At 44.0% G+C, this 24732-nt stretch overlaps 1 protein-coding gene and 1 long non-coding RNA gene across 4 annotated transcripts in view; one reads left to right on the top strand and one right to left on the bottom strand.

Annotated features, from left to right (window-relative positions):
* Nucleotides 1-11800, top strand: part of LOC141139490 (uncharacterized) — a 143935-nt gene extending 132135 nt beyond the window's left edge. The window contains exons 3-4 of one of the 2 annotated variants that reach the window (XM_073625649.1): nucleotides 393-912; nucleotides 8911-11800. In XM_073625649.1, coding sequence (XP_073481750.1) covers nucleotides 8935-9846 — 912 coding nt within the window. In that variant the 5' untranslated portion in view covers nucleotides 393-912; nucleotides 8911-8934 and the 3' untranslated portion in view covers nucleotides 9847-11800. Of the gene's footprint in view, nucleotides 1-392; nucleotides 913-7893; nucleotides 8037-8910 lie in introns of those variants that run through there. The other variant, XM_073625651.1, reaches the window with a different exon arrangement.
* A 7311-nt stretch (nucleotides 11801-19111) lies between these two features.
* Nucleotides 19112-24732, bottom strand: part of LOC141139489 (uncharacterized) — a 102653-nt gene continuing 97032 nt past the window's right edge. For both annotated transcript variants that reach the window (XR_012243765.1, XR_012243766.1), the window contains exon 3: nucleotides 19112-19499. This is a non-coding gene — a long non-coding RNA (uncharacterized lncRNA). The remainder of the gene's footprint in view (nucleotides 19500-24732) is intronic.

The raw sequence follows: 24732 nt of genomic DNA, 5'->3' as shown, positions 1-24732 counted from the left end.
TGATCCTGTCTCTCTGTCCCGATCCCTATCCTGTCCCACCTGTTACCTTGCATCCCTGCCTGCAGTCTGATCCATTAATCCTCTCCCTGTCCTGTGTTCCTTACCCCATCTGCTGATCTCCCTGTGTATGACCTTGGCCTGGCTTACGTTTATGTCTCCGGAACATCCCCTGTCCATCTGCTGATCTGCTGTGTATGACCCTGGCCTGGCTATTGTTTATGATCCTGGTATTTCCAATTTATTGTACTTATCTGTCTGTTGTTATTTGTGGGTCTCTGTCTGTTGGTTGGTTATTGCACTGTGTCATATTGGAGATGGTTGTACTATATTATTCACTTACTTTAATAAATTATTATATTTTCACATATACGTTTTGGTGTCCTCTGTCGCAGATCACTCTGTTCTGGTCACACCTGTTCATGACACGAGCATCTGTGGGATGTGCTGGAAAAGCAAGTCTGATCCATGAAGGCCCCACCTTGCAACTTACAGGTCTTAAAGCATCTGCTACTGGTGTTTGGTTTGAGGAACACAACGAGTTTGAGGTGTCGACTTTGAATCTTCAAATTCCCCAGATCTTAATGCAATCAAGCATCTGTGGGATATGCTGAAAAAGCAAGTCTGATCCATGAAGGCCCCACCTTGCAACTTACAGGACTTAAAGCATCTGCTACTGGTGTTTGGTTTGAGTAACACAACAACGAGTTTGAGGTGTTGACTTAGAACCTTAAAATTCTGCAGATCTCAATCCAATCTCGCATCTGTGGGGATGTGCTGGAAAAGCAAGTCCAATCCATGAAGGCCCCACCTTGCATTTTACAGGATTTAAAGCATCTGCTGCTGATGGATTGGTGCCAGATTCTACAGTATACCTTCAGGGACCTATTGGAGTCCATGCCCCAATGGGTTATGGTAGGTAGTTCTAATGTTATGGCTGCGTGGTGTATAAAATTCATGCATAAAGTACCCCTGGTGGGAACCTAAGAAAAGGGGACAATATACATTTGTTCAGAGTCAGATTTTCATTTTCTCAAAGTTGCCTCAAGAAGTGTTCCTGCCAAATTAATTTACATTTGAAAAGGGATATTGCCTCCTGTCTTACATTTTGTTTACATCAGTTTGCATCCTATGATTATTTCTCCAATTACGCAAGCAGCAGCAGAAGACAAATTTCCCACTTGAAGTGAGTGAAGTATGATTACAGTAAGTTTCTGTGATCCTTCTACAGCCTTCCTCAAGTGAGATTAACTGCTTAAGTAGTTTTGTGAAGCTTTAAAATGTAAGGAACACCAGGTCTTTGCAAGCAGTACACATTTTGCAAAGATTGAGTCACATAGCAGTTCCCTGGGGGAAGATAAGAAACATTTTAGATCACCTTTGAATGGAATTAGGGATGAGCTCAGGCATGTTCGGATACTAGTCCGAAACCCACCAGAGCACTCTGGCCAGGAAGCTGTCACTGTACTTGGCCAATCATAAGTGGCCAAGGCATTTCCTGCCCAACAGCCGTACAGATATACACCTCTTTTATATGTCCGGCTGCGGGCTGAGGAATTACTTAGCTGATTATGATTGGCCAGGTACAATGACAGCTTTCTAGCGGGATCGCTCAGGTGGGTTTGGACTAACATCTGAACACACCTGAGCTCATTCCTAATCCAGTGCAGAGGGGGTTGATTTAGTAAAGAAGTAGAGATTGTTCCCGTTGCCAAATAAATGTTGTTGAATAAAGTGTTCACTTTGAGTACCCAAGCATATGCAAGAGAAAATCCATTTTTTTTAAAATTTCCTAACACATAATTGGGTATTCAAATTGAACACAGCTTCTATCACTCACTTTGCAAAGTAGACATTTAATTTCCCCCATCAGTACAGACAGTGCTGTCAAGGGAATCCCTCCTGCCGAGATATTGTCTTCTTCCGGAGGTGGGGCGGGCAGGGGATGCCATCCCCACCGGGAGAAGACAGTGATTATCGCTAGCGGCCATAGCAGCCGTTTGCGATAACCGGAAGCAAATCCGGCAAGCTGGTTGTACCCAAGTTGATTGATCGATCATCTTGGTGCATTCAGCCTGCCCATTAATGGTTTGAATCCAGTTCCTGCTGAACCAGCCAAGGTTCGAACCATGTATGGTAAGCCTAAGTAAATCAACCCCAGAGACTTCCCAGCTTTCGAAAATATTTCTATGAGCATTTTCCTATTGTTTCTTTTTTGAGGAGAAAAGGCACTAAATAAAGGCAGCATGCATTTGGTGTTATAGAACTTATTTGAAAGTCACCTGAAGTGTGAACATTTCAAATTTTATTGGAAGTCAGGTTACTTTTCAACTGCAGCTTACTGTTATAATAGACCTCATTTAGAAATGAGAACCACGGTCACTAATCAAATCTAAAACTTTAGATGTTAACTTTTAGAAAAATATATTCTGACTGTTACCTCCAGGAAATACAGACAGTATAGCCATCCTCAGAGTTAAATCTGTGTAGGTTTTGACTTTTTAAAAAACTTGCCCTGTAATTTGGGAAAGGGGGGCTTGCTTCAGCAGAGAATGGGGAAGGCTTGTACAGCAACTTGTGCAGCCTCTGCTTTAGGTTATATTTAACCTAGTACAGTTTTTTTTTTTTTTTTGAAAAGAGGAACATGAGACTTGTTACTTTTTTTTGTAATGTAAGAAATAGTATCAATGTGCATTCACATTTAAATGCCTTTTTTCTACACACAGGAGAAGCCATATTGCTTGTTACATATACAGTATAAGCATTGGTTCCTTCTTAGTGGTGCTGTACAGTGATTGTGCCTTGCTCATCTACAAGACAGGATCTGTTAATTAAAAATGATATAATCACTGCAATGTCTAATGATCTGAAACACCCAGGGCTATATTTCCCACAAAGCACTTGTGGGCCAGTGCCTAGGGCAGTTTGGTTAGAAGGGGCAGCATCAAGCCTTAATATTTGCAACTTGTATTAACATGTACTTATTTTGGTTCCTTCTACTGTGCCCTTTAAAAATATATATATATATATTTTTCCTTTTGTTTGTAGTTGGTACAGTTGTCTCATAACACATTTCCAAGGTAGTTGTCAATAAAACAATCAAACTACACAAGGGTCAAGGTTTGTACGATAGTTTGATCATTCATTGTGTTTATATACAGCCTTGGAAATGCCATTGTTGCTTCTGGTAGCCAGGGACCACAAGATCTTTGCCTGGGATTTACATCACATGATAGAGCTCAGAAGCACTGTTTTTATATGTTGCACCTTGTTTGCCAAAATAATAAGGTGATTTTGTTAAGCAGACACATTGAATAATGTAAACAAGTGAATATTAATAATATGTTTGCTTTAACATATTAAAAAAAATGAATTTAGATCTACATTTGCTCCAAGCATGTTTATATTCTAATAGTTTTGATTGAAATAACAAAATACTGTATTGCAAATTACATCAATAGAACAGAAGTGCAAACAAATGTTCAAATTCTTGCAAATACAGAGATACACTTCCTTCGGATGGCCAACAGAGATAATATATCTAATCTTTAGATAGGAAGCTCTAAACTTTAAATACTCTTGCACCAAAGTGCTGACAAGATCAATTGTTAAAAAAAATGATGTGTTGATCCCTAGCAAAAGAAATGAAAATCTCACGCCTTGTCCACTAGGCACCCACTGCTACCAAACATGTTTAAAGTAGTTGTAAAGGTGTAAGGTTTAATTTCCCTTACTCTACATGTTCAGCTCCCTCCTAGCCCCCCTAAATACTTACCTGAACCCGATCTTGACCCAGAGCAACAACACTACTCTCTCCTCACAGGGACTGAGGCAGCAGCGGGAGCAATTGGCTCCTATTGCTCTCAATCAAATCCAGCAAGGGGGCGGGGCTTACCCACCAAGCTTTTATTTACAAACAGATGAAATAGAACTGGACCTAGTACGGAGCTTTGCAGTGCACCACTAGTGACTGGTCTATGTTCCAAATAAACCTCAGTTACATCCACACTCTGATATCTATTCTTTGGCCAATGGTGCCATCACAGAACCATCCAAGGGTTAAGTCCTAGCTTGTCCAACTTTTTTTAGGTTATCATTATGTGGAACCATTTCACATGCTTGGCTGAAATCAAGATCCACAGCACCATTGTTGTCCAAAACATTTGTGATCTGACATGATCTGCCCTTGGTAAATCCATGTTGCTTTGGTCCAGCATGTTGAAAATTTAATTTTTTTATGAGTGATGCCATTAGTTTTACTACTACAATTGCTAAATTCACTGGCCTGGTCTTGTGGATATGTACAATTTTAGCTTTCCAGGAGTCATTCTTTCCAGGAGTGAACTTCTCCTGTTAGAAGTGATTAAGTAAAAAGATCAGTTAATGGTCCAACAACTATACCTCAAAGTTGTCCTAAAACTCGGATGAAAATAATTAGGACCAGTTCATTTGCTACCTCTGCCCTTAGAAATCCTGAAAATGAGCCATATTAAACAATATAATCATCCAACATGTTTTGTTAGTGTCATTTACTTCTTCAAAAATTAAACAGAAGTAGTTGTTTAAATGTCTTTATCAATATATACAATATTACCAAAAGTATTGGGATGCCTGCCTTTACACGCACATAAACTTTAATGGCATCCCAGTCTTAGTCCATATGGTTCAATATTGAGTTGGCCCACTCTTTGCAGCTATAAAAGCTTCAACTCTTCTGGGAAGGCTGTCCACAAGGTTTAGCAGTGTGTCTATGGGAATAGTTGACCATTCTTCCAGAAGCGCATTTGTGAGGTCAGGCTCCGATGTTGGACGAGAAGGCCTGGCTCGCAGTCTCGGTTCTAATTGATTCCAAAGGTGTTCTTTCGGGTTGAGGTGCAGGCCAGTCAAGGTCCTCTACACCAAAATCGCTCATCTATGTCTTAATGGACCTTGCTTTGTGCACTGGTCCAAATCATTTGGTGGAGGGGGGATTATGGTGTGGGGTTGTTTTTCAGGGGTTGGGCTTGGCTTCTTAGTTGCAGTGAAGGGAACTCTTGAGGCATCAGCATACCAAGACATTTTGGACAATTTCATTTTGGGGATGGTCCCTTTCTGTTCCTACCTGACTGCGCACCAGTGCACAAACAAGGTCCATAAAGACATGGATGAGCGTGTTTGGGGTGGAGGAACTTGACTGGCCTGCACAGAGTCCTGACCTCAACCGGATAGAACACCTTTAGGATAAATTAGAGCAGAGACTGCAAGTCAGGCCTTCTCGTCCACATCAGTGCCTGACCTTACAAATGCGCTTCTGGAAGAATGGTCAAACATTCCCATAGACACACTTCTAAACCTTGTGGACAGCCTTCCCAGAAGAGTTGAAGCTGTTATAGCTACAAAGAGTGGGCCAACTCAATATTGAATCCTACGGACTAAGGCTGGGATTAGGGTTGCCACCTTTTCTTCAAGCCAAACCCGAACACTTTAGCGGCGCACATCTTTTTTTAAAAATTTTAGTATATGCTATAAGATTGTAAAAGACAAGACCTGGGACATTTTTGGTTGCCTCAAGGAGAACAGTAATCTGTAGCGCAGTGGGTGTGGCCAAATTGTGAGTGTTATGTATGGAATACAGGAGTCAAGAATATTTACTGTGCAAAATGCAGGGGACAGGAGTGTGGAATGCATAGTAGGAGTCATGAGTACAAAACAAAAAGACTACAGCAGTCAGGGGTGTGTAATGCACAGTGTAGGAGTAAGAAGAGCACAAAATTCCCCCGCAAGCAATACTCTCCTCCATGTTACCCTTTCATCAAATATCCCAACTCCCTCTCCTGCAAAAAAAAAAAAATCCAGCACTAATCTTTATGCTCACTCTCCACCCCACCAACAAATAATTTCTCCCCATCTCAGAACAATTCCCCCCTCAAAAGAAATCCTCTTCCCCCTTCCTCAGCACAAGTCCTCCTCCACTATCCCCAAAATCCCCAGTCCTAGCCCCCCTTTCTCCTCATCCCAGCACTTATCCCTGACCCCCTCAATTCCCCCTCCTAATAGAAATCCTCTTCCCCAACCAGTACAAACCCTCCTTCCCCCAATACCCCTCTCAGAATAAATCCTCCTGCCACCACCAAATCCTCCCTCCCAGCACAGCCTCCCATTCCAGTAGAACACCCTCCCCCCAAAAAGCTCTCTTGTAGTATAAATCTTTCTCCTCCTCCCACCCAAAAAAAATCCCACTTCTAGTACAAACCTCTCCCTAAAAAAAATCGCCCTTCCCAGCACAAATCTCCTTCCACCCCACAAATCCCCCTCCCAGCAAAGTTCCTCATCCCAGCACAAATACCCCACCCCAAAATACCCCCCAAGCATAAATCCCTCTCCCAGTATAAATTCTCTTCCTCAAATCCCCCCTTCCAGCACAACATGCTTCCTATCCGGGAACAATTCCTCTCCCCTCATCCTCTCCAGGGCAAATCCTCTTTCCTCCAAGCCCATTCTACACAAGTCCTCTCCCCAGTACCATCACATATCCTCCCACCTAAATCCCTCCTGCCAGTACAAACTTTTCCCCCACAAACACAAAACCTTTCGCCCCTTCTAATACAAATCCAAACCTCCCAACTGTCCCAGTTTTAATGGGCCTTTCCTGAGATTGGAACAAAATCCCAGCATCCCATGAATCCAGACCGATTCCTGGAACCCAGTGCTGGAACAAGTTCTGGCACTTGGCTCCACTAACTTGCCAAGCAGGAGCTAGTGTGGGCATCCAGGGCAAATGTCCTCCATCTCTCAGGGGTCCTGGGGTCCCAGATGCCATGATCATCCCCTCTGTGAGAAGTTGGATATGTGCTTGAGGGGCACTTTGGGAGGGAGAGGGCTAGTGCTGGAAGGTGGGTTGGATATGTGCTGGGGGCACTCTGGAAGGGAGAGCGCTAGTGCTGGAAGGGGGGTTGAATATGTGCTGGGGGGGCACTTTGGGAGGGAGAGGGCTAGTGCTGGAAGAGGGGGGTTAGGTATGTGCTGAGGATACACTCTGGGAGGGAGAGGGCTAGTGCTGAAAGGGGGGGTTGGATATGTGCGGGGGGGCACTCTGGGAGGGAGAGGGCTAGTGCTGGAAGGGGGGTTGGATATGTGCTTGGGGGGGCACTCTGGGAGGGAGAGGGCTAGTGCTGGAAGGGGGGGTTGGATATGTGCTGGGGGGCACACTGGGAGGGAGAGGGCTAGTGCTGGAAGGGGGGGTTGGATATGTGCTAGGGGGGCACTCTGGGATGGAGAGGGCTAGTGCTGGAAGGGGGGTTGGATATGTGTTTGGGGGGGGCACTCTGGGAGGGAGAGGGCTAGTGCTGGAAGGGGGGTTGGATATGTGTTTGGGGGGGCACTCTGGGAGGGAGAGGGCTAGTGCTGGAAGGGGGGGTTGGATATGTGTTTGGGGGGGCACTCTGGGAGGGAGAGGGCTAGTGCTGGAAGGGGGGGTTGGATATGTGCTGGGGGGCACACTGGGAGGGAGAGGGCTAGTGCTGGAAGGGGGGGTTGGATATGTGCTGGGGGACACTCTGGGAGAGAGAGGGCTAGTGCTGGAAGGGGGGGTGGATATGTGCTTGGGGGGGGGGGGCACTCTGGGAGGGATAGTGCTTGAAGGGGCTGTCAGATTTCAAATTTATCCCACACTTCTGGCATATGTCCTTTCTCATACCAAAGCGCCTCTCCCCCCCAGCACATATCCTCCTAACCCCCCATTCACTCCACCAAGTGTACATCTTATTAGTTTACTCCTTCCAAAGCCATTCTCTTCCTCTCCTCCCTGTCCATCTACAAAGCATAGAAAACTTTGTACAGACCTGAAATCAGCGTGTGTTCCTGCTCCCCCCCCCCCCCTTCCCGTGTGTATATACAGAGCTGAGAATGAGAAGGAGGGGAGAAGGAAGCTTCGTTCTGCTGTGTGAGTGAGACAGGCTGCAGGGATGGCGGGGAGACATGTCATTCCCAGATGGAAACCCGAACACATCATTCAAAAACCGGACTGTCCGGGAGAAAACCGTACAGGTGGCTTATATAGTGTATGTATTGTACCCAGTATTAATTTTTGTGATCCTATAATATATTTTCTTCCTGTCACGGATATACTTGAAAAGGGTTTGTCTACTTTCTTAATAGATTTAGCAATTTCCACATCTTTTTTGTGCTTGAGTGGCACTGATAATATGTTTGGTCTCCTTTTGTCTGCTTTTTGGCCATAAAAGCCTGACGCCATGATTACCTATAAAGATAACTGTTGAATGCTAGCATTTACTAAGGTGGTTTTGTTACTGTTAGTTATCCTGCAATAAAATATAAGTTAGAAAAATCTTATTTTGGTTTACATGAGGTGTTATGTTTTAGAGTGGGTAAGAGTAGCAGTTCTGCCAGGTTTGTATATCTGTCTGTGACAGCATTAGGGAGACTTTGCTCTACTTCCTGTCCCTGTGCAAGAAATGGAGGTGCAGGTGTCACTGGGGCAGGGAGGCAGGGACTGCAATAAAAACATTATCAGATGCGTTTTTGTCCATGTGCCTGTTGGAGCGATTACCCTTCACTTTCTGTTCTGATGGGGACACAGGCAACAATACAATATCTATCCAAATGTAAATAAAATGCTTTGGCTAGAGTTGGATTTTAACCAAGAGCCAGTATGATGCTTTTATGTTTTTATATGTACAAACTGTAGGATGTAATGATTTCTAAATGGTTATGGTTCTAGAATTTAGGGACAGTGAACACATAGCTGTTTAAAAGACGGGATCTTGACATTGGTACATACGTACGTTTTTTTTTTCCAGTTCTTTTCATTGAACAAAGATATACATGTAGGATTGCATTGACCTATCATTCTGGAAGAGAAGAACTTTCTTTTCACTAAAGCCAATTTATGTGTTTATGTTTTTTCTTTTGTAGATGTGAACTTACATTAATTATACTATGAACAATACCACTGAAGAAAACAATACCACTGATTCCAGTCTACAATTAGTGAAGGCAACTTTCTACCTTCTGGACTTCCTCATCTGCTGTTTTTTCACCATCCTGATTACGCAGACTATCTGGAGAGACAGTGCACTGAAGAAAGAAGTGAGATTCTTCCTCTTATGCCACCACTTGATGTGTTTGACTTTGTTCTTTATGACAGGAACCGTTTTTACCTTTCTACGAGCACTCCGTGCCAATGCACCAGCCATTGTGTGCTGGATCATTTTTGCAGTGCAGATATCAATTGGAAGGGGAGTCCTCCTTAGTCTTGCCTTAATGGCATTGAACACTTGCATTGCTGTTTGCTGGCCATTAAACTATCAGAAGTTTGCACATTCAGCGAAACCCAAAATAGTTGCGTGCTCATGGATTATTTCACTTTTTGATCCCACCATTTCAGTGATCTATGAAATTATCGCAAAAGGTCCAAAAGACTCTGTCCGGCTGGATCCATCTTGCCCAACAACTTTATCAAGCCTTCTATCAAGAGTAACTGGAATTGTTTTTGTTATAATTATAGTCAGTCTAATTATAGGATCCTATATCACTATATATAAAGAAGGTAAGCGTGCAGGACATTTTACTAACACCAATAAAAATGCTAGGAGAACCATATTTATTCATGGACTACAGATTGTTCTTCATATCATCCCAACCATTCTGGCCATTGCACTGTATAACAAAAATACTGTATACCTTATGCTGGATTTGGTTAGTTTTATTTTTTTTTCATGTGCTCAGTGTGCCAGTCCTATAGTTTATGGACTGAGATGTAAAGATTTAAGGGACAAATTTGACGAAAGATATCTTTGCCATGTAAAACAGGTGTCAGCAACAGGTGAAGGAAATAACTACAGTAGATGAACTATTAACTGAGCCAGTCAGAGTTTTAAACAGTTGTTTTTGAGTAGCAATAATTGTTGAAATAAAGGTCAATAATATATCGTTGCCAGTCATATACAATACAGCCTATGATGGTCCTGCAGAAACAGCAGATCTCAAGCAAGGCCATACATACTGTTATCTGAAAAGAATATTTGGAAATGAAACTGAAGCATTTGAGGTCTGAAATCCCTAAATGGTATAAGCTGTCTGCCTGTGGCCAACATTAGTATGGGACAAAGACTAGGGTGAAAAGAATGCTTAAAGCATTATTAAACCCCAAAACAAACTGTAATATATTGCAGCTTACCAATCCTTAGATGTGGTGGCTGCATTTGTTTTTTTTACTTATTTTTACAAGGAGATTCAGCCAGTAACAGATTTCCTGTCTAGGGTGTCTGCATTCCAGATGAAGTTATAAAGCAGACATTGTAGGTCTAGGGAGAGGGTAGTGTTAGGCTACTTCCACACTGGAGCGCTGGGGGCGTCGGCGGTAAAGCGTGGCGCTTCACCATCGTTTTTGCAGAGGTTTTGCGGGGCGCTTTTGACCCACGCTAGCGGCCAAAAAAGGGTTAAAACCGCCCGCAAAGCACCGCTGCAGCGGCACTTTGCTGGTGGTTCGGCAGCGCTGCCCATTGATTTCAATGGGCAGGAGGGGCTTTTGTATACATCCCTCCTACAGCACTGCAAAGATGCTGCTTGCAGGACTTTTTTTACCGTCCTGCCAGCACACCGCTCCAGTGCGAAATCACTCGGGCTTTCACATTGGAGTGAGAGGAGAGGCGGTTTACAGACGCTATGCAGGCGCTATTTTTAGCGATATAGCGCCTGTAAAGCGCTTCAGCATGAAAGCAGATTTAGATGGACTAGAATAACAAATTGAAGCTGAACTCCAGCTAACACTTTATAAGCATTTACAGCAAACAGTTGTTCTCCTTTGGGTATAAATGAATAAAAGCTGATGAATGTAAACACCCCTGTCAGTATTCAGTGGTTTGTCTCAACACATTTATGCCCCGTACACACGGTCGGATTTTCCAACGGAAAATGTGTGATAGGACCTTGTTGTCGGAAATTCCGACCGTGTGTGGGCTCCATCACACATTTTCCATCGGATTTTCCGACACACAAAGTTTGAGAGCAGGATATAAAATTTTCCGACAACAAAATCCGTTGTCGCAATTTCCGATCGTGTGTACACAAATCAGACGGACAAAGTGCCACGCATGCTCAGAATAAATAAAGAGATGAAAGCTATTGGCTACTGCCCCGTTTATAGTCCCGACGTACGTGTTTTACATCACCGCGTTTAGAACGATCGGATTTTCCGACAACTTTGTGTGACCGTGTGTATGCAAGACAAGTTTGAGCCAACATCCGTCGGAAAAAATCCTAGGATTTTGTTGTCGGAATGTCCAATCAATGTCCGACCGTGTGTACGGGGCATTACAAGCATGACTCCCAAAGACAGAGGCATGATGAGACTTGTAGTTCTGCAACAGCTGAAGGGCCACATGTTGAGCACACATGCTCTAACTGCTACTTTGTCTGGACAGCTGGGTCTGTTACTATGGAGCTAGACTCAACAATACTCACCAGTCTTTCAATGAAATTTCTCAACAGGATCTTTTACCTGGCTTCTTCTGGGTCCTGGGCTGCAACCAGTTTCATTGGCTGGCATAGGATGACCACTTCTGTGTATGTGCAGGAGTGCAGTCATCCCGGTACACAGGTGCTGTGCCAGAATGCAAATGGAGCTGCACTTGCACAGCTTAGTTTTCATCGCAAAGTCTGCAATAAAGAGCCTGCCTGCTTGCAGTTTTTTACTTTAGTTCAACTTTAAGGCTGGGTTCACACGTGTGATTGCGAATTGAAGCTCCATTTTCACAGCTAATTGACAAAGTAATAAATAAAACAAAAAACCTGCGCTGGCAACTCACCATATAATAATTAATAAATCATAAAATATAAAGGCAAATAAATTTTTATATGCACAAATGGTGTAGACTGTGTGGGATTGGCAAAAGAGCCACTAGAAACTATGCGACTAGAAACCATTGGATGTTGCTACACTAGTGCAATTAAAAAATGTGAAATATAAATTGACATGCATGACCACAAATACAGGTGTATACACCTCTAAAGAAATGAACACCAAATAATGTGTAAAAGTCTTTGATAACGCCCTGGGGGAGGGGCGAAACGCGTCGACGCAACATCCTGCTTATGCCTGAGAATCCGAGAACCAGTGACATCACTTCCTGGAGTTGGTGGAACGCACGCCGTTCAGCAGCGAACACCAACTGAATATCTGAATGCCTGCTCTGCACATCGGTTCCGTGAGTAGCGCTTATATGCGCAGGTGATCTCACGGTGTCATAGGTTTTACACTATATGTTTTCTCCTTTTCTTTTGGTGGAACGTGAGATTTGTCTTTTGGTGGAATGTGAGATTTGTCTTTTGGTGGAACGTGAGACTTGTGGTTCCCTAAGTCTCTTCATTACCAGCACTAGCCTACCCTCATGCCCAGACCCTGTATGTGGATGGCAAAAGCTTGAAGTCTGTTGATTATTTTTGTGAAGAAACACCTTGATGTAAAGGACTCTCCGTCAATAGCAATTTATGATTTAATTTTGTTTCTTCTTCTTTTACACATTATTTGGTGTTCATTTCTTTAGAGGTGTATACACCTGTATTTGTGGTCACGCATGTCAATTTATATTTCACATTTTTTAATTGCACTAGTGTAGCGACATCCAATGGTTTCTAGTCGCATAGTTTCTAGTGGCTCTTTTGCCAATCCCACACAGTCTACACCATTTGTGCATATATAAATTTATTTGCCTTTATATTTTATGATTTATTAATTATTATATGGTGAGTTGCCAGCGCAGGTTTTTTGTTTTATTTATTACTAAAGTCGGAGCACTTGTATCCAGCAGCTGCAACACGTTAGATAGATCTTAATATTTTTTTGCGAGCGCTGTTTTTTATTCTTTTATAATTGACAAAGTAGTTGTTCAGCATTTCAGGTCAGTTTTTGTTTAGGATCAGGTCAAGTTTGCATCAGGATCAGGTCAGGATTTTATCCTTTTCACAACTGAATGACATGTGTGATTCAGAAGCGTTCCCATAGAAGTCAATGAGCCTGAATTCGCAGCTGAGCTGGACAGCACTGCTCAGAAAACGAACAGGACTCTTTTAATTCACAATGAATCCGCACTCTGGCTACACTGTGAACAGGCAAAATAGAAATCAATGTTCTTTCACATGTCATGCGAATCGGATGCGGTTCAAAAGGCATCCAATTCACATATGTGTGAACCTAGCCTAAAATAAGTTGGAAAAAAACAGACTTACTAGCTGGATCACTAGGTGGAAAAAAGCCTACCACCACATCTAAGAACTGATGATCCACAATTTATTACATTTTTGTTTTTGGGTTTAATACCTGTTTAAGTGGTATAGATAAGTCTGCCAATAACTTGTCTCATCTGTTTTCTAGTAGGGACATGGGTGTCGGAGAGCAGACAACTAGCTTTACACTCACTGTTTTCCTGGACTTTTAAGCTCGGTTCACACATGTCTGGCCACGGTTTCAGCGCAATTTTTAAAAGGAATGCGATGCAGTTTTATTCACCTGTTCAGGTGTGATTTTTACTTGAAATCGCACCTGAACCAAACTAAGAAACATATCTGACTCTTTTTAAAAACGCACCATGGCCGGCCTGCAGATATGTGAACTGGTTCCATAGAGAAGGCTGCTGGTTCACATGCCATACCAATTGAATGCGGTTCAAAATGCATCCAATTCACATATATACTATATTGTCAAAAGTGTTGGGACACCTGCCTTTACACGCACATGAACTTTAATGGCATCTCAGTCTTATGCCGCGCACACACGGTCGGACTTTTCAGCTACAAAAGTCAGACAGCCGTCCGACAGACTTTAGACAGACTTTCGACGGACTTTCAACAGACTTTCTAACGACCAGACTTGTCTACACACGATCACACCAAAGTCCGACGGATTCATACGTGATGACGTACACCGGACTAAAATAAGGAAGTTGATAGCCAGTAGCCAATAGCTGCCCTAGCGTGGGTTTTTGTCCGTCAGACTAGCATACAGACGAGTGGATTTCTGGGTCCGGCGGAGTTACGATGTAAAGTCCGTCAGATTTGCGACTGGAAAAGTCCGCTGAAGGTCCGGTGAAGCCCACACACGATCGGATTGTCCGCCGGATTTGGTCCGTTGGCGTCTGTTGGACAAGTCCGGTCGAAAAGTCAGACCGTGTGTACGCGGCATAAGTCTGTGGGGTTCAATATTGAGTTGGCCCACCCTTTGCAATATTTGTGCATTTGTGAGGTCAGGCACTGATGTGGACGAGAAGGCCTGGCTCGCAGTCTCCACACTAATTCATCCCAAAAGTGTTCTATTGGGTTGAGGTCAGGACTCTGTGCAAGCCAGACAAGTTCCTCCACCCCAAACTCACTCATCCATGTCTTTATGGATCTTGCTTTGTACACTGGTGCGCAGTCATGTTGGAACAAGAAGGGGCCATCCCCAAACTGTTCCCACAAAGTTGGGAGCATGAAATTGTCCAAAAGGTCTTGGTATGCTGACACTTCAAGAGTTTCCTTCACGGGAACTAAGGGACCAAGCCCAACCCCTAAAAAACAACCCCACATCATAATCCCCCCCTCCACCAAATGATTTGGGCCAGTGCACAAAGCGAAGGCCATAAAGACATGGATAAGTGAGTTTGGGGTGGAGGACTATCCTGACCTCAACCCCATAGAACACCTTTGGGATGAATTAGAGCGGAGACTGCGAGCCAGGTCTTCTTGTACAGATCACAAGTGCATAGACACACTCCTAAACCTTGTGAACAGCCTTCCTAGATCAGTTGAAGCTGTTATAGCTGCAAAGGGTGGGCCAACTCAATATTGAACCCTATGGACTAAGACTGGGATGCCATTAAAGTTCATGTGCGTGTAAAGGCACACGTCCCAATACTGTTGACAATATAGTGTACGTGAACCCAGTCTTGAGCTTTGTCAAGCCAGATGGTATACATAAACTCCTAAATGTTGTGAGTTAAAGAGCCCCCCCCCTCAAACTACAAGCAGCCAATAAAAGAATATTAGTAATATTTACTAGTCCAGTGGGCAATAATTGGTATCAGACACTTCTGGGTATGTTAGGTGCCGGCTTCCTATGTGACTGTGGTTACACCCAATGGCCACTATGTCACCACTGTGTCTTGCAGTGATACAGCAGTCAGCAGGTGGAACCACAGTGCACAGTGCAGGGAGCAGAATCCAACATGCTCACAATGTCAGATTCCACTGGTGGCCTTAGCTCTGCAAGATTGGAGTCACTGTCTGCCAAACTGATAAGCATTACTTATATTCTTTGACAAGCTTCATGGAATTAAACCTTTATTGTCCTGCAACAGGGTCTAGCTTTAATTCTGAGGCCTTTTCCATTTTGATGTGCTGGAGCTTTTAAAGAACACGTGTATAAGATGTGCAAGCCATCTCAACTAGCTAATTTCTATTTGAAGAAGCACTTTAGGATAAACTGCACAGCTTTGCAGAGAACAAATTGAGAGGCCTTGACATAAATAAACAGGAAAGATATCAAAAATTGGAAGAATAAACAAATCTTTTTTACATGATCAGTGGCATATGGCTGCTTCAAGTCACACCCTTGGATTGAAAACAAACCTTTACTGTGTTATAATTACTTGCTAAAAGATGTACAGAAAAAACACAAAATATTGCTTTGCCAATGTGCCAATTATGTATCTACAAATAGTAATATCCTTATTTATGATACAGGGAAAACAGAGAGACACAGATAGTAGATGTATTAAAACATCCTATTATTAAATAAAGAAAGAAAGAAAGAGACAGACAGAGTAAGAAAAAGTTTATAATAGCAATAAAACAAGTGAAATTGAAAATTAAACACTTTACTCCTTCACCCCAACAGGCACTGAGGGTTTCTCATCTATAATATATTTAAGTTTCTTTGAAAAGATAAAAACAAGTACCAAAGTAAGGAAAAAAACATAAAGTGTATTTCCACATTTGCAGCCAAATTGGGATAAACGCCTGCTTTATATTTGTTGCATATTCTCATTTAAACAACATAGCTTAAAAAATACTAATACATTGCAGCTTACCTTTTTTTTGGTTGCTCTATTCTGGACCCTCCAGCAAGGAAAAATCCTACATAGTTCTTTTTGTTTATGAGGGGGCTGGGCAGCTGTGCTTGCCATAATTAATCCTATCTGCACTGTGCAGGCAGATCTTCATTGTCAATTTTAACTAGATTTGAACACTATCTGTCCTTACAAAGAGGTATAGGTGTAGAAGCAAGGCTTCTTGTATGGTATTGAGGAGGACAGACTTGGGACAGGCTCACTCTATTATTGTTCAAAAAACTTTGCGGTCAGCCATGACATATTCTTCTCAGAAACATCTAAAAAAAATCTGAAATATTTTTAAAACATTTGATTGCAAAACTGGAAGTACACTTTAAAGTAAGCCCATAAATTCCTGCGATACTAATCCAGAACAGATTTGGGATGCAGGCAGCAAGTAAACTAAAGATTTGGGATGCAGGCAGCAAGTAAACTAAAGAACAGGACTCCTGATTAGCATCATTTCTGTGGAAAAGGAGACTCCGAAAGTATATTGGTCTAAAAGGTCAGCAATGGTGGCCTCCATAGTTTCCTCTTTTAAAAATGCAATGTCTCGCTAAATACATATTGTCAGGGATTGGAAGTGTACAATAAAGTGTATAGCACTGTATGTAAAGACTTTCAAGCAAAATGTAATGGCTGTTATTAAAAAAGTGTTTGTTATGAGGTATTTCTCTCCTATTATTATAATAATATATGAGTTAGAGAAACATTCTTGATTATTTGATATATACAATATAAGCGTAGCTATAGATAAAGTGTATTTATAGCCAACATATTTTAGTTTTGGATATAGTAGGCAATTTCTGACCCATTGGTGAGATTTTACAGTCATTTTATGCCCCAGCGATGGAACAGGAAGCGAGAGGAAATATTGGTGAAAGGTGAAAGAATTCCACTCCTAGGTAGTTGTTGCCAGAACAGGTGTCCCTATTGGAAGATTTACCTTCACTTCTTGTTTTGGTGACAGCTCTAAAAGTTTGGATTTCTTAAAACTTTCTGTTCTGGTGACAATGGTCAGGAAGTCAAACTGAGATGTTGAATCTATTCAGCAGAGACGCAGACAGCCATAAAAGTTGCACAGGGGTACTAAGCCTTTCCAGTTCTTTACTAAACAAAAAATGGAAATATATACACTTTAAAGGCACATATCTTTAACCTTTGAGATGCATACAGAGAGCACAGCCTATCTGCTCAGTGTTTATGTTTCCCATCCAGAAATAGTGCACCAGTCTACCCAACTCCCATTTTTCTGCTATCTGGTGATCCTGAAACACACTTGCTGGTAATGCTGGAAAACTCTCCCTGCTGCCTCTCCTCTACATCAAAAGCAGGATTTAAAAAGAAAAGAGGATAACTAAGCAGACCGAAAACTTTCTAGGAAATCTGAATGTTATCAGTGATGTAGAAAGCAGTGAGAGGCAAATTATAAAGCACATGCATCAAAAAAATACACCCTGCCTCTATGTACTTGTTTGTGCTTATTCTACAGGGGATTCCAGAGTTCAGCTTTAAATTATTACTTAAAGCAGTAATACATTTTTTAATTAGGTGTGCCCCCAGGTGGTTTATGCCATAATCTGCTAGTATGCACTGCATATTAGTGCATTTAACCGACTTGCCTGTTAAAATGTGCCCTCCAGCACTGCGCTGCCACTGATCCCACGGGTACCCGCTGTTTCCATCTTCACCTAGTCTTCCTTCCATCTGGTTGGCTGCTTGAATGGCTGGGCTGCAATGACATCACTCCCACACATGTGCACAGGAGTCACATTGTCACAGCAGCACAGTAAATGTATGCTGAGCAGTGGCAGCCCGTCCAAAGGGGGCACCCGGGCGCTGCCCCCCCCCCAGGCAGTCACAAAAAGAAAAAAAAAATTCCTTAAGTGCACTGTGTTCGGGCACCAGACACAGTGCACTATAGGAAGTGCCACATCTATGCAATCATGAGATTGCAGACAAGGCGCTTCATTGCCGGGGTGTGGAGCTGCTTTGTGGCGCAATCCATCGCGCCGACCAAATGCATCCGCCCGGTGCCCGTAGTATATTACTATGGCCGGGTGCTTTGTTCTCAGTGTGAGAACAAAGTCACTTCCGGCAGGCTACAAAAAGATGACCGCCACCTAATCCCCTTGTGTTCACTGGAGAGGGGAGGCCCCTCCCCTCTCCACTGAACACATGGAGAAAACAGGAACTAGCTGCAGCTGAAGGGGAGAGACAGACGCGGCATGAAGGAGGGCTGTGCTGCCGGTGACACAGATGTAAGGAGTGATTCCGCTGGTGACACAGATGTAAGGAGGGACTCCGCTGGGGACACAGATGTAAGGAGGGACTCCGCTGGGGACACAGATGTAAGGAGGGGCTCCACTGGGGACACAGATGTAAGGAGGGGCTCCGCTGGGGACACAGATGTAAGGAGGGACTCCGCTGAGGACACAGATGTAAGGAGGGACTCCGCTGATGGGGACACAGATGTAAGAAGGGACTCTGCTGATGGGGACACAGATGTAAGGAGAGACTCCGCTGATGGGGACACAGATGTAAGGAGGGACTCCGCTGGGGACACAGATGTAAGGAGGGGCTCTGTTGGGGAGACAGATGTAAGGAGGGACTCCGCTGATGGGAACACAGATGTAAGGAGGGACTCTGCTGATGGAGACATAGATGTAAGGAGGGACTCCACTGATGGGGACACAGATGTAGGGAAGGGCTCCACTGGTGACACTGATGTAAGGAAGGGTTCCGCTGGGGACACTGATGTAAGGAGGGACTCAGCTGGGGGCACCTGATGTAAGGAGGGACTCCGCTGGGGGCACCTGATGTAAAGAGTGACTCCGCTGGGGGCACCTGTTCTAAGGAGGGACTCCGCAGGGGGGCACCTGATATAAGGAGGGACTCCGCTGGGGCACCTGATGTAAGGAGGGACTCTGCTGGGGGCACCTGATGTAAGGAGGGACTCAGCTGGGGGCACCTGATGTAAAGAGGGACTTCGCTGCGGGCACCTGATGTAAGAAGAACAAAGGTGGTAACGGGAACTTTATGGAAGGAGACAATCCACCCACATCCCTATATTCATATACAATCGAAAGATTTCCTCTTAAGTGGGATTTTAAAGGGTGGAAGTCTCAAATAATATATCAAAAATATAAGAAATATTTGTTTTTATTATATCAAAAAATTAGTTAAAAATATGACACATATCGTATAAAAAGACAACAATGGTAGCACAATGGATGCTGCAGTATACAATTAATGATGATACAGATATACAAAACAAATCAACAGAACTGCACTTAACCCACAGAACGCTGATATAGCAAACAGGAGCTAATTGACAGTGCAGGTCCGACGCGTTTCGAGGTTTTTGTATTGATTACGACCTCTTCTTCAGGGGCTGGAGGTGAGATGTATATCTATCTGAAGACCATGTCATAGAGAGGAAAAGAGAAACATACAGTGAAACACATTGTATATTAAAAGTGTTACTTTATAAACAACTATTTACATCGTGGAAAAAACGTAGTGTAATAGCAAAAAGGGATTCTAACCGTAGAAAAGACAGTATCACATGGCATCCGATTGAAGAGGGGGACGGGAAAAGGCTGCTCGCCACCGGGGTCCAGACCCAGGCACCAGGGCCGCCACCAACGAGACCAGGACCGTCAGCAGAGCGTGACCGGACACAAAGGGCGTCACGTCCGTCAGCTGAATAGTAGATGATCTAATAGACTAGGGACCAAAGAAGAGTGTATATTATGATCCATTGTCCCAGAGGGGTACCCATTTACTATGTTACACAAAATACCTATAAATAAATTTATTTAGAGGAGGGGGGCCCTCTGGTGAGTATTTTCTGTATACATACCTACTGAAAGTATCTCTATCCAGACCTCAAAAATAGTTATCCCTCAACAGACACCATATTGGGTATATGTAGGATAAATGTAAGGTGTTGCGGACTAAAAATAAAAGAAAAAAGAAAACAATATAGTAATAAACGAGAAGTATTTGCTCAAATGAGTCCCTTCATCTTCTAAGCACACACCTGCCGAGGTCAGGAAAACATACCTATTGATGCAGAGTAGATGGTTAATCACCGTGCTGGCTCAGAGGGAGATGTTGTCTATGACGGCTGTTAGCTGGCAGAGACCACAGTATGGGAGGATAAGTTAGTGTTCTGTGGCTGCAATAGCAGAAAGAACCTGAATTGAGTAATCAAGAAGGGTTCTTGGATATATTCCAAATCACACAGTGTGGTAATGTCCTGGACTGCAAACGTGGTCCTGGTGCTCAGTGTGTATGTACACACTGCAGCTCCAAAAAACATAACGAATACTTCTTAAAAGTAAGAAGAAAAACTATAATTTTTACATTGGAAAATCCTGGCAGCTGCACACTCGGTCCGGTGTCTCCACCAGTGTGTGAGCTGACAGCCTGGCTTGTTATTTAAATAGTGCTGCTAATAAGGAGCACGTATGAAACAGCTGACTCCACTGGGAGCAGCGTCATCCCTGACAGGAGGAGTCGCCCTCCGAGTCCCCGGCGCGCAGGCCAGCCCCCCCGCCCCACACACGCGTCCAATCCAGGGGCGGATGACGTCACATCCTGGAAAGGAGAGAGGACTCATGCTGGGAGGGGACTGGCGTCCGCGTCAGGCACCCGCGGCACGCTGATCGCCATGGCAACGGGATATGTACACATCCCGGCCATAGGCGATTATGAGGAGGGAGGCCAGAGCATTGCCAAACTGAAGGTGGCAGCCCTGGCCTCCGTGTGCCGAGTGTCAGATCTGACCGCCGATGGACATGATCCCACCGGACCGCACCGATCCCAGGCCTAGGACCCCCATGGCGCACACAGACCCATCCCTACAGCTCAACAAAGTGCACAGTATTGACCCCTGAATAGCCATGTGAGAAGGACAGGAGGAAGGAGTAGAGGGGGGGAGTAGAGGGGGGGAAGGAAAAGGGACAGGCAAGGGCGGACGGCTGCAAACAGAGCTGAAAAAAAAAAAAAAAAGGGGAGGTGAAAAAGGAATAAATGGGAGTGGAAAAAAGGGGCTTGACATAAAAGTGACCACAATATATATATATATATATATAAATGCACTATAACATGTACAAAAAAGGGGAGTATTAAATCACTTAAATTGTCACCACACTTATCCCACTGATAGCAATAAACAACTAGCCAAGACCATCCAAACGCTGTGGGTTCTACATAAATAGAGGAGTGTTCAAAACGGGGGGTTCCCACTCAGACCCCCCTGAGGTGAAGCCCTCTAGGAAGGGTCTGTAGGACGTGGTTTCATTGAGGCCTGGTGCCCTGGAGACGAAAAATCCACTTTTGTTCTTTTTGCAGCAGAATTTTGTTCCAGTCCCCCCCACGCAGCCCTGGGTGGACACGGTCCAGGATCAAAAAGGACAACTTGGGAAATATACCAGAGTGAAAAGTGGAGACGTGTCTGCCCAAGGGTAAACTGGGGTTACACGTTTTCATAGAATTTATGTGGCGGTAAGCTCTCCGCCAGAATTCCTGGTTCGTCTTGCCGACGTAGTAGCATGCACAGTCGCACATGAGGAGATATACCACACCAAATGTTTTGCAGTTAGCAAAGTGTTTTGGTGTGTACTTGCAGCCATCAGGTAGTTTAATATTTGGTTTGATATTCATAAACTGGCAGTACGGGCAACCGCCACAACGAAAAGTCCCAAAACGTTTACAAGGGTCGCGCTTACCCGCCCCACCCCCTACATATTCGCTAGACACCAAGTTGTCCTTGATGGACCTGGCGCGTTTGAAGGTGAAAGACGGTTTGTCTTGTATATATGGGCCAATAGTGGGGTCCAATTTTAGAACGTGCCAGTAGCGTTCAATGATGTTTTTGACAGTTTTATGTTGATTTGAAAACTTAGTGATTATGCGAATAGGATTAGTTTTTGTCTTATTGGATTCCGTACTGAAGATGAGTTGATGTCTGGTTTTCAGACATGCACGTTTGAATGCCCTCTTCAGGCATTTTTTGGAGTACCCGCGTGTCAGGAGTCTCTCCATCAGCAGATTGGCCTCACGTCTGAAGGCCTCATCACTGGTGCAGTTACGCCTGACACGCAGGTACTGACTGTAAGGAATCGATTGGCTCAGGGGTTGGGGGTGGAAGCTGGTGGCGTGCAAGATGGAATTACCGGAAGTTGGTTTGCGGAAAAGTGAACTGAGGAGTGAACCATCTTGTTGTTTATGAATTGTTACGTCCAGAAAAGTAATGTCCCATTCGTGGGACGTCATAGTAAACGTAAGATTGAAGGGATTATCATTGAGTACCTGCAGAAATCTCTGATGTAAGAAGGGACTCCGCTGGGAGCACCTGATTTAAGGAGGGACTCCGCTGGGGGGCACCTGATGTAAGGAGGGACTCCGCTGGGGGGCACCTGATGTAAGGAGGGACTCTGCTGGGGGGCACCTGATGTAAGGAGGGACTCAGCTGGGGGCACCTGATGTAAAGAGGGACTCCGCTGCGGGCACCTGATGTAAGGAGGGATTCCGCTGGGGGCACCTGATGTAAGGAGGGACTCCGCTGGGGGGCACCTGATGTAAGGAGGGACTCCGCTGTGGGCACCTGATGTAAGGAGGGACTCCGCTGGGGGGCACATGATGTAAGGAGGGACTCCGCTGGGGCACACATATTTCTATTGTTGTGTAGGCTCTGGGCCTGCTGTCTCTCCCTCTATTCTTCCCTCTCCCTTCCTTGTTCATCTCAGACGCTAACCACACCCCCTTAGAGCCACGCCCTTCAAGCCACGCCCACTATTTCGCTGAAACTACGCCCATTTTTGCCAAGTAGGAGGGGTCAAAAAGGAAGGGCGGTGTCTGACGCCCCCCCATCCTAAAACTTTACCAGCCGCCACTGATGCTGAGCTGTGTATGCATGGCTCAGTGTACATTATGGCCGATGTATTTTTCAAATGTTTTAATAATAGGTGAACGTTATAACTTTACACTTCCCATGAGCAGCACAGTGGCTTAGTGATTAATATTTCTGAGTCACAGCACTGAAATCCTTGGTTCAAATCTTGGCAAGTACACTTTCTGCATGAAATTTGTATGTTCTCTATGTGCTTGTGCAGGTTTCCCCCCAGTATTCCAGTTTCCTCTCATACTCCAAAGACATGCTGGTAGGTTAATTGGCTCTAGTATGTGTGTACATAATATGCAAAAGTGCTATCACCAGGCTGCCTTTAAGTGGATAACTCTGGTCCTCCTGTAAGGGGCTCAGGCCAGCAGGGGGAATTGGATGTGGGAAGGGAGGGTGATCGGTGAAGCGGGGGGCAATTACTGCAACCAATCCTCTGTATGACTCTCTCTGCAGTAGCTGAAAGCTGGCTTCTTCTCCTTTCCTTCTCTTCCTCCCACCAGAGAGAGCCATACAGGGGATCAGTTCCTGTAATTGCCCCCCCCCCACCGCACTGATCATCCTCCCTGTGCACCATCCTTTTCCCCTGGTGCCTGGGACACCACATGCCCCTACCCCCCGCTTCCCTCCTTTCCCTTCCGCTAGCTGCTGCAGGCACACAGGGGAATGTTTAAGGTTGGAAAGTGGGGAAATATGTATTTTACTGGCCCCTTCCTTTCCTGAATAACCAGTGCCAGTGAGTGACAATCACTCACTGTGTTCATTCATAACGTCATAACTGAAGCATAGTAAACTATGCTTACTATGCTTCAGTTTGTGAATGAACAGGAGCTTTTTTACAGTGCACTTTCTGTTCAATGACTGTCCAGTGTAGCTGAGGCTGAAAAGAAAGAGACTAAGGAATTTATATCCTCAGTCCTTTTAACTGTCTCAAAAGCAAGACATCAGAGACCCCTCATATTTCACTAAAGCAATCCCCCCCACCAAAAAAAAATAAAACATTGTAAAAAATAATTTTATAATTGAACAAAATATTAAAGATGTAAAAAATAGTTAAAGAAATGTAAAAAATAATTAAAAAAATTATGGGCTCATTCACACAGGTTCTCTGGCTCATACAGGCTGAATAAGTGGATTGTTTTTGCGGCTGGAGCTGCCTGTTACTTTATGAGGAGGCAGTGGCTGTGCGACAGGTGTGGGTGGGTGGCCCCAAATGCACACTGTCTGTGTTCAGGCCGTACACCTGCATCTACACACCTGTCAAATTGGAACCTACAACTGCGCTCATACAGCTGCTGTACCCCCATTGCGTAACATAGGCTGACTGCTCAAAGCTCCAACCACATAAAAAAAAAAAAATCACACTGTACAGGCCCCAGCATCAATGTCAAGGAGCCCCAAGACCTCATCCACACACAGAGCTTTATCTTTTATGTTGAATCATTTTTTATTAAGAATTTTCATCAGTACAGATCAGGTAGAAAAAACATAAATGTCTCCAATTCTGATAATATATCAAATCAAATAGGGCACATAGGCACAACACTCATACAATCGTAACCATAGGTAGAAATAATCTCCATGTAAAAGACATTGCTGTCAAGACTATCACATGAATCGGTAAAATGTGTAAAATCAACCAATCGAGTACAGGAAAGTAACCACTGGAAAACTCTGTGTACATGGTAGACAGGGGACTCAGTAAAGAGCTTTATCTTTTAGATTTAGCATAAATGTTGT

Source organism: Aquarana catesbeiana, linkage group LG04 (assembly GCF_042186555.1).
Source record: "Aquarana catesbeiana isolate 2022-GZ linkage group LG04, ASM4218655v1, whole genome shotgun sequence".
NCBI classification, from domain to species: Eukaryota; Metazoa; Chordata; class Amphibia; order Anura; family Ranidae; genus Aquarana; species Aquarana catesbeiana.
Note: the sequence above shows the minus strand (reverse complement) of the source record. Positions and strands in the feature narration are given on the sequence as shown.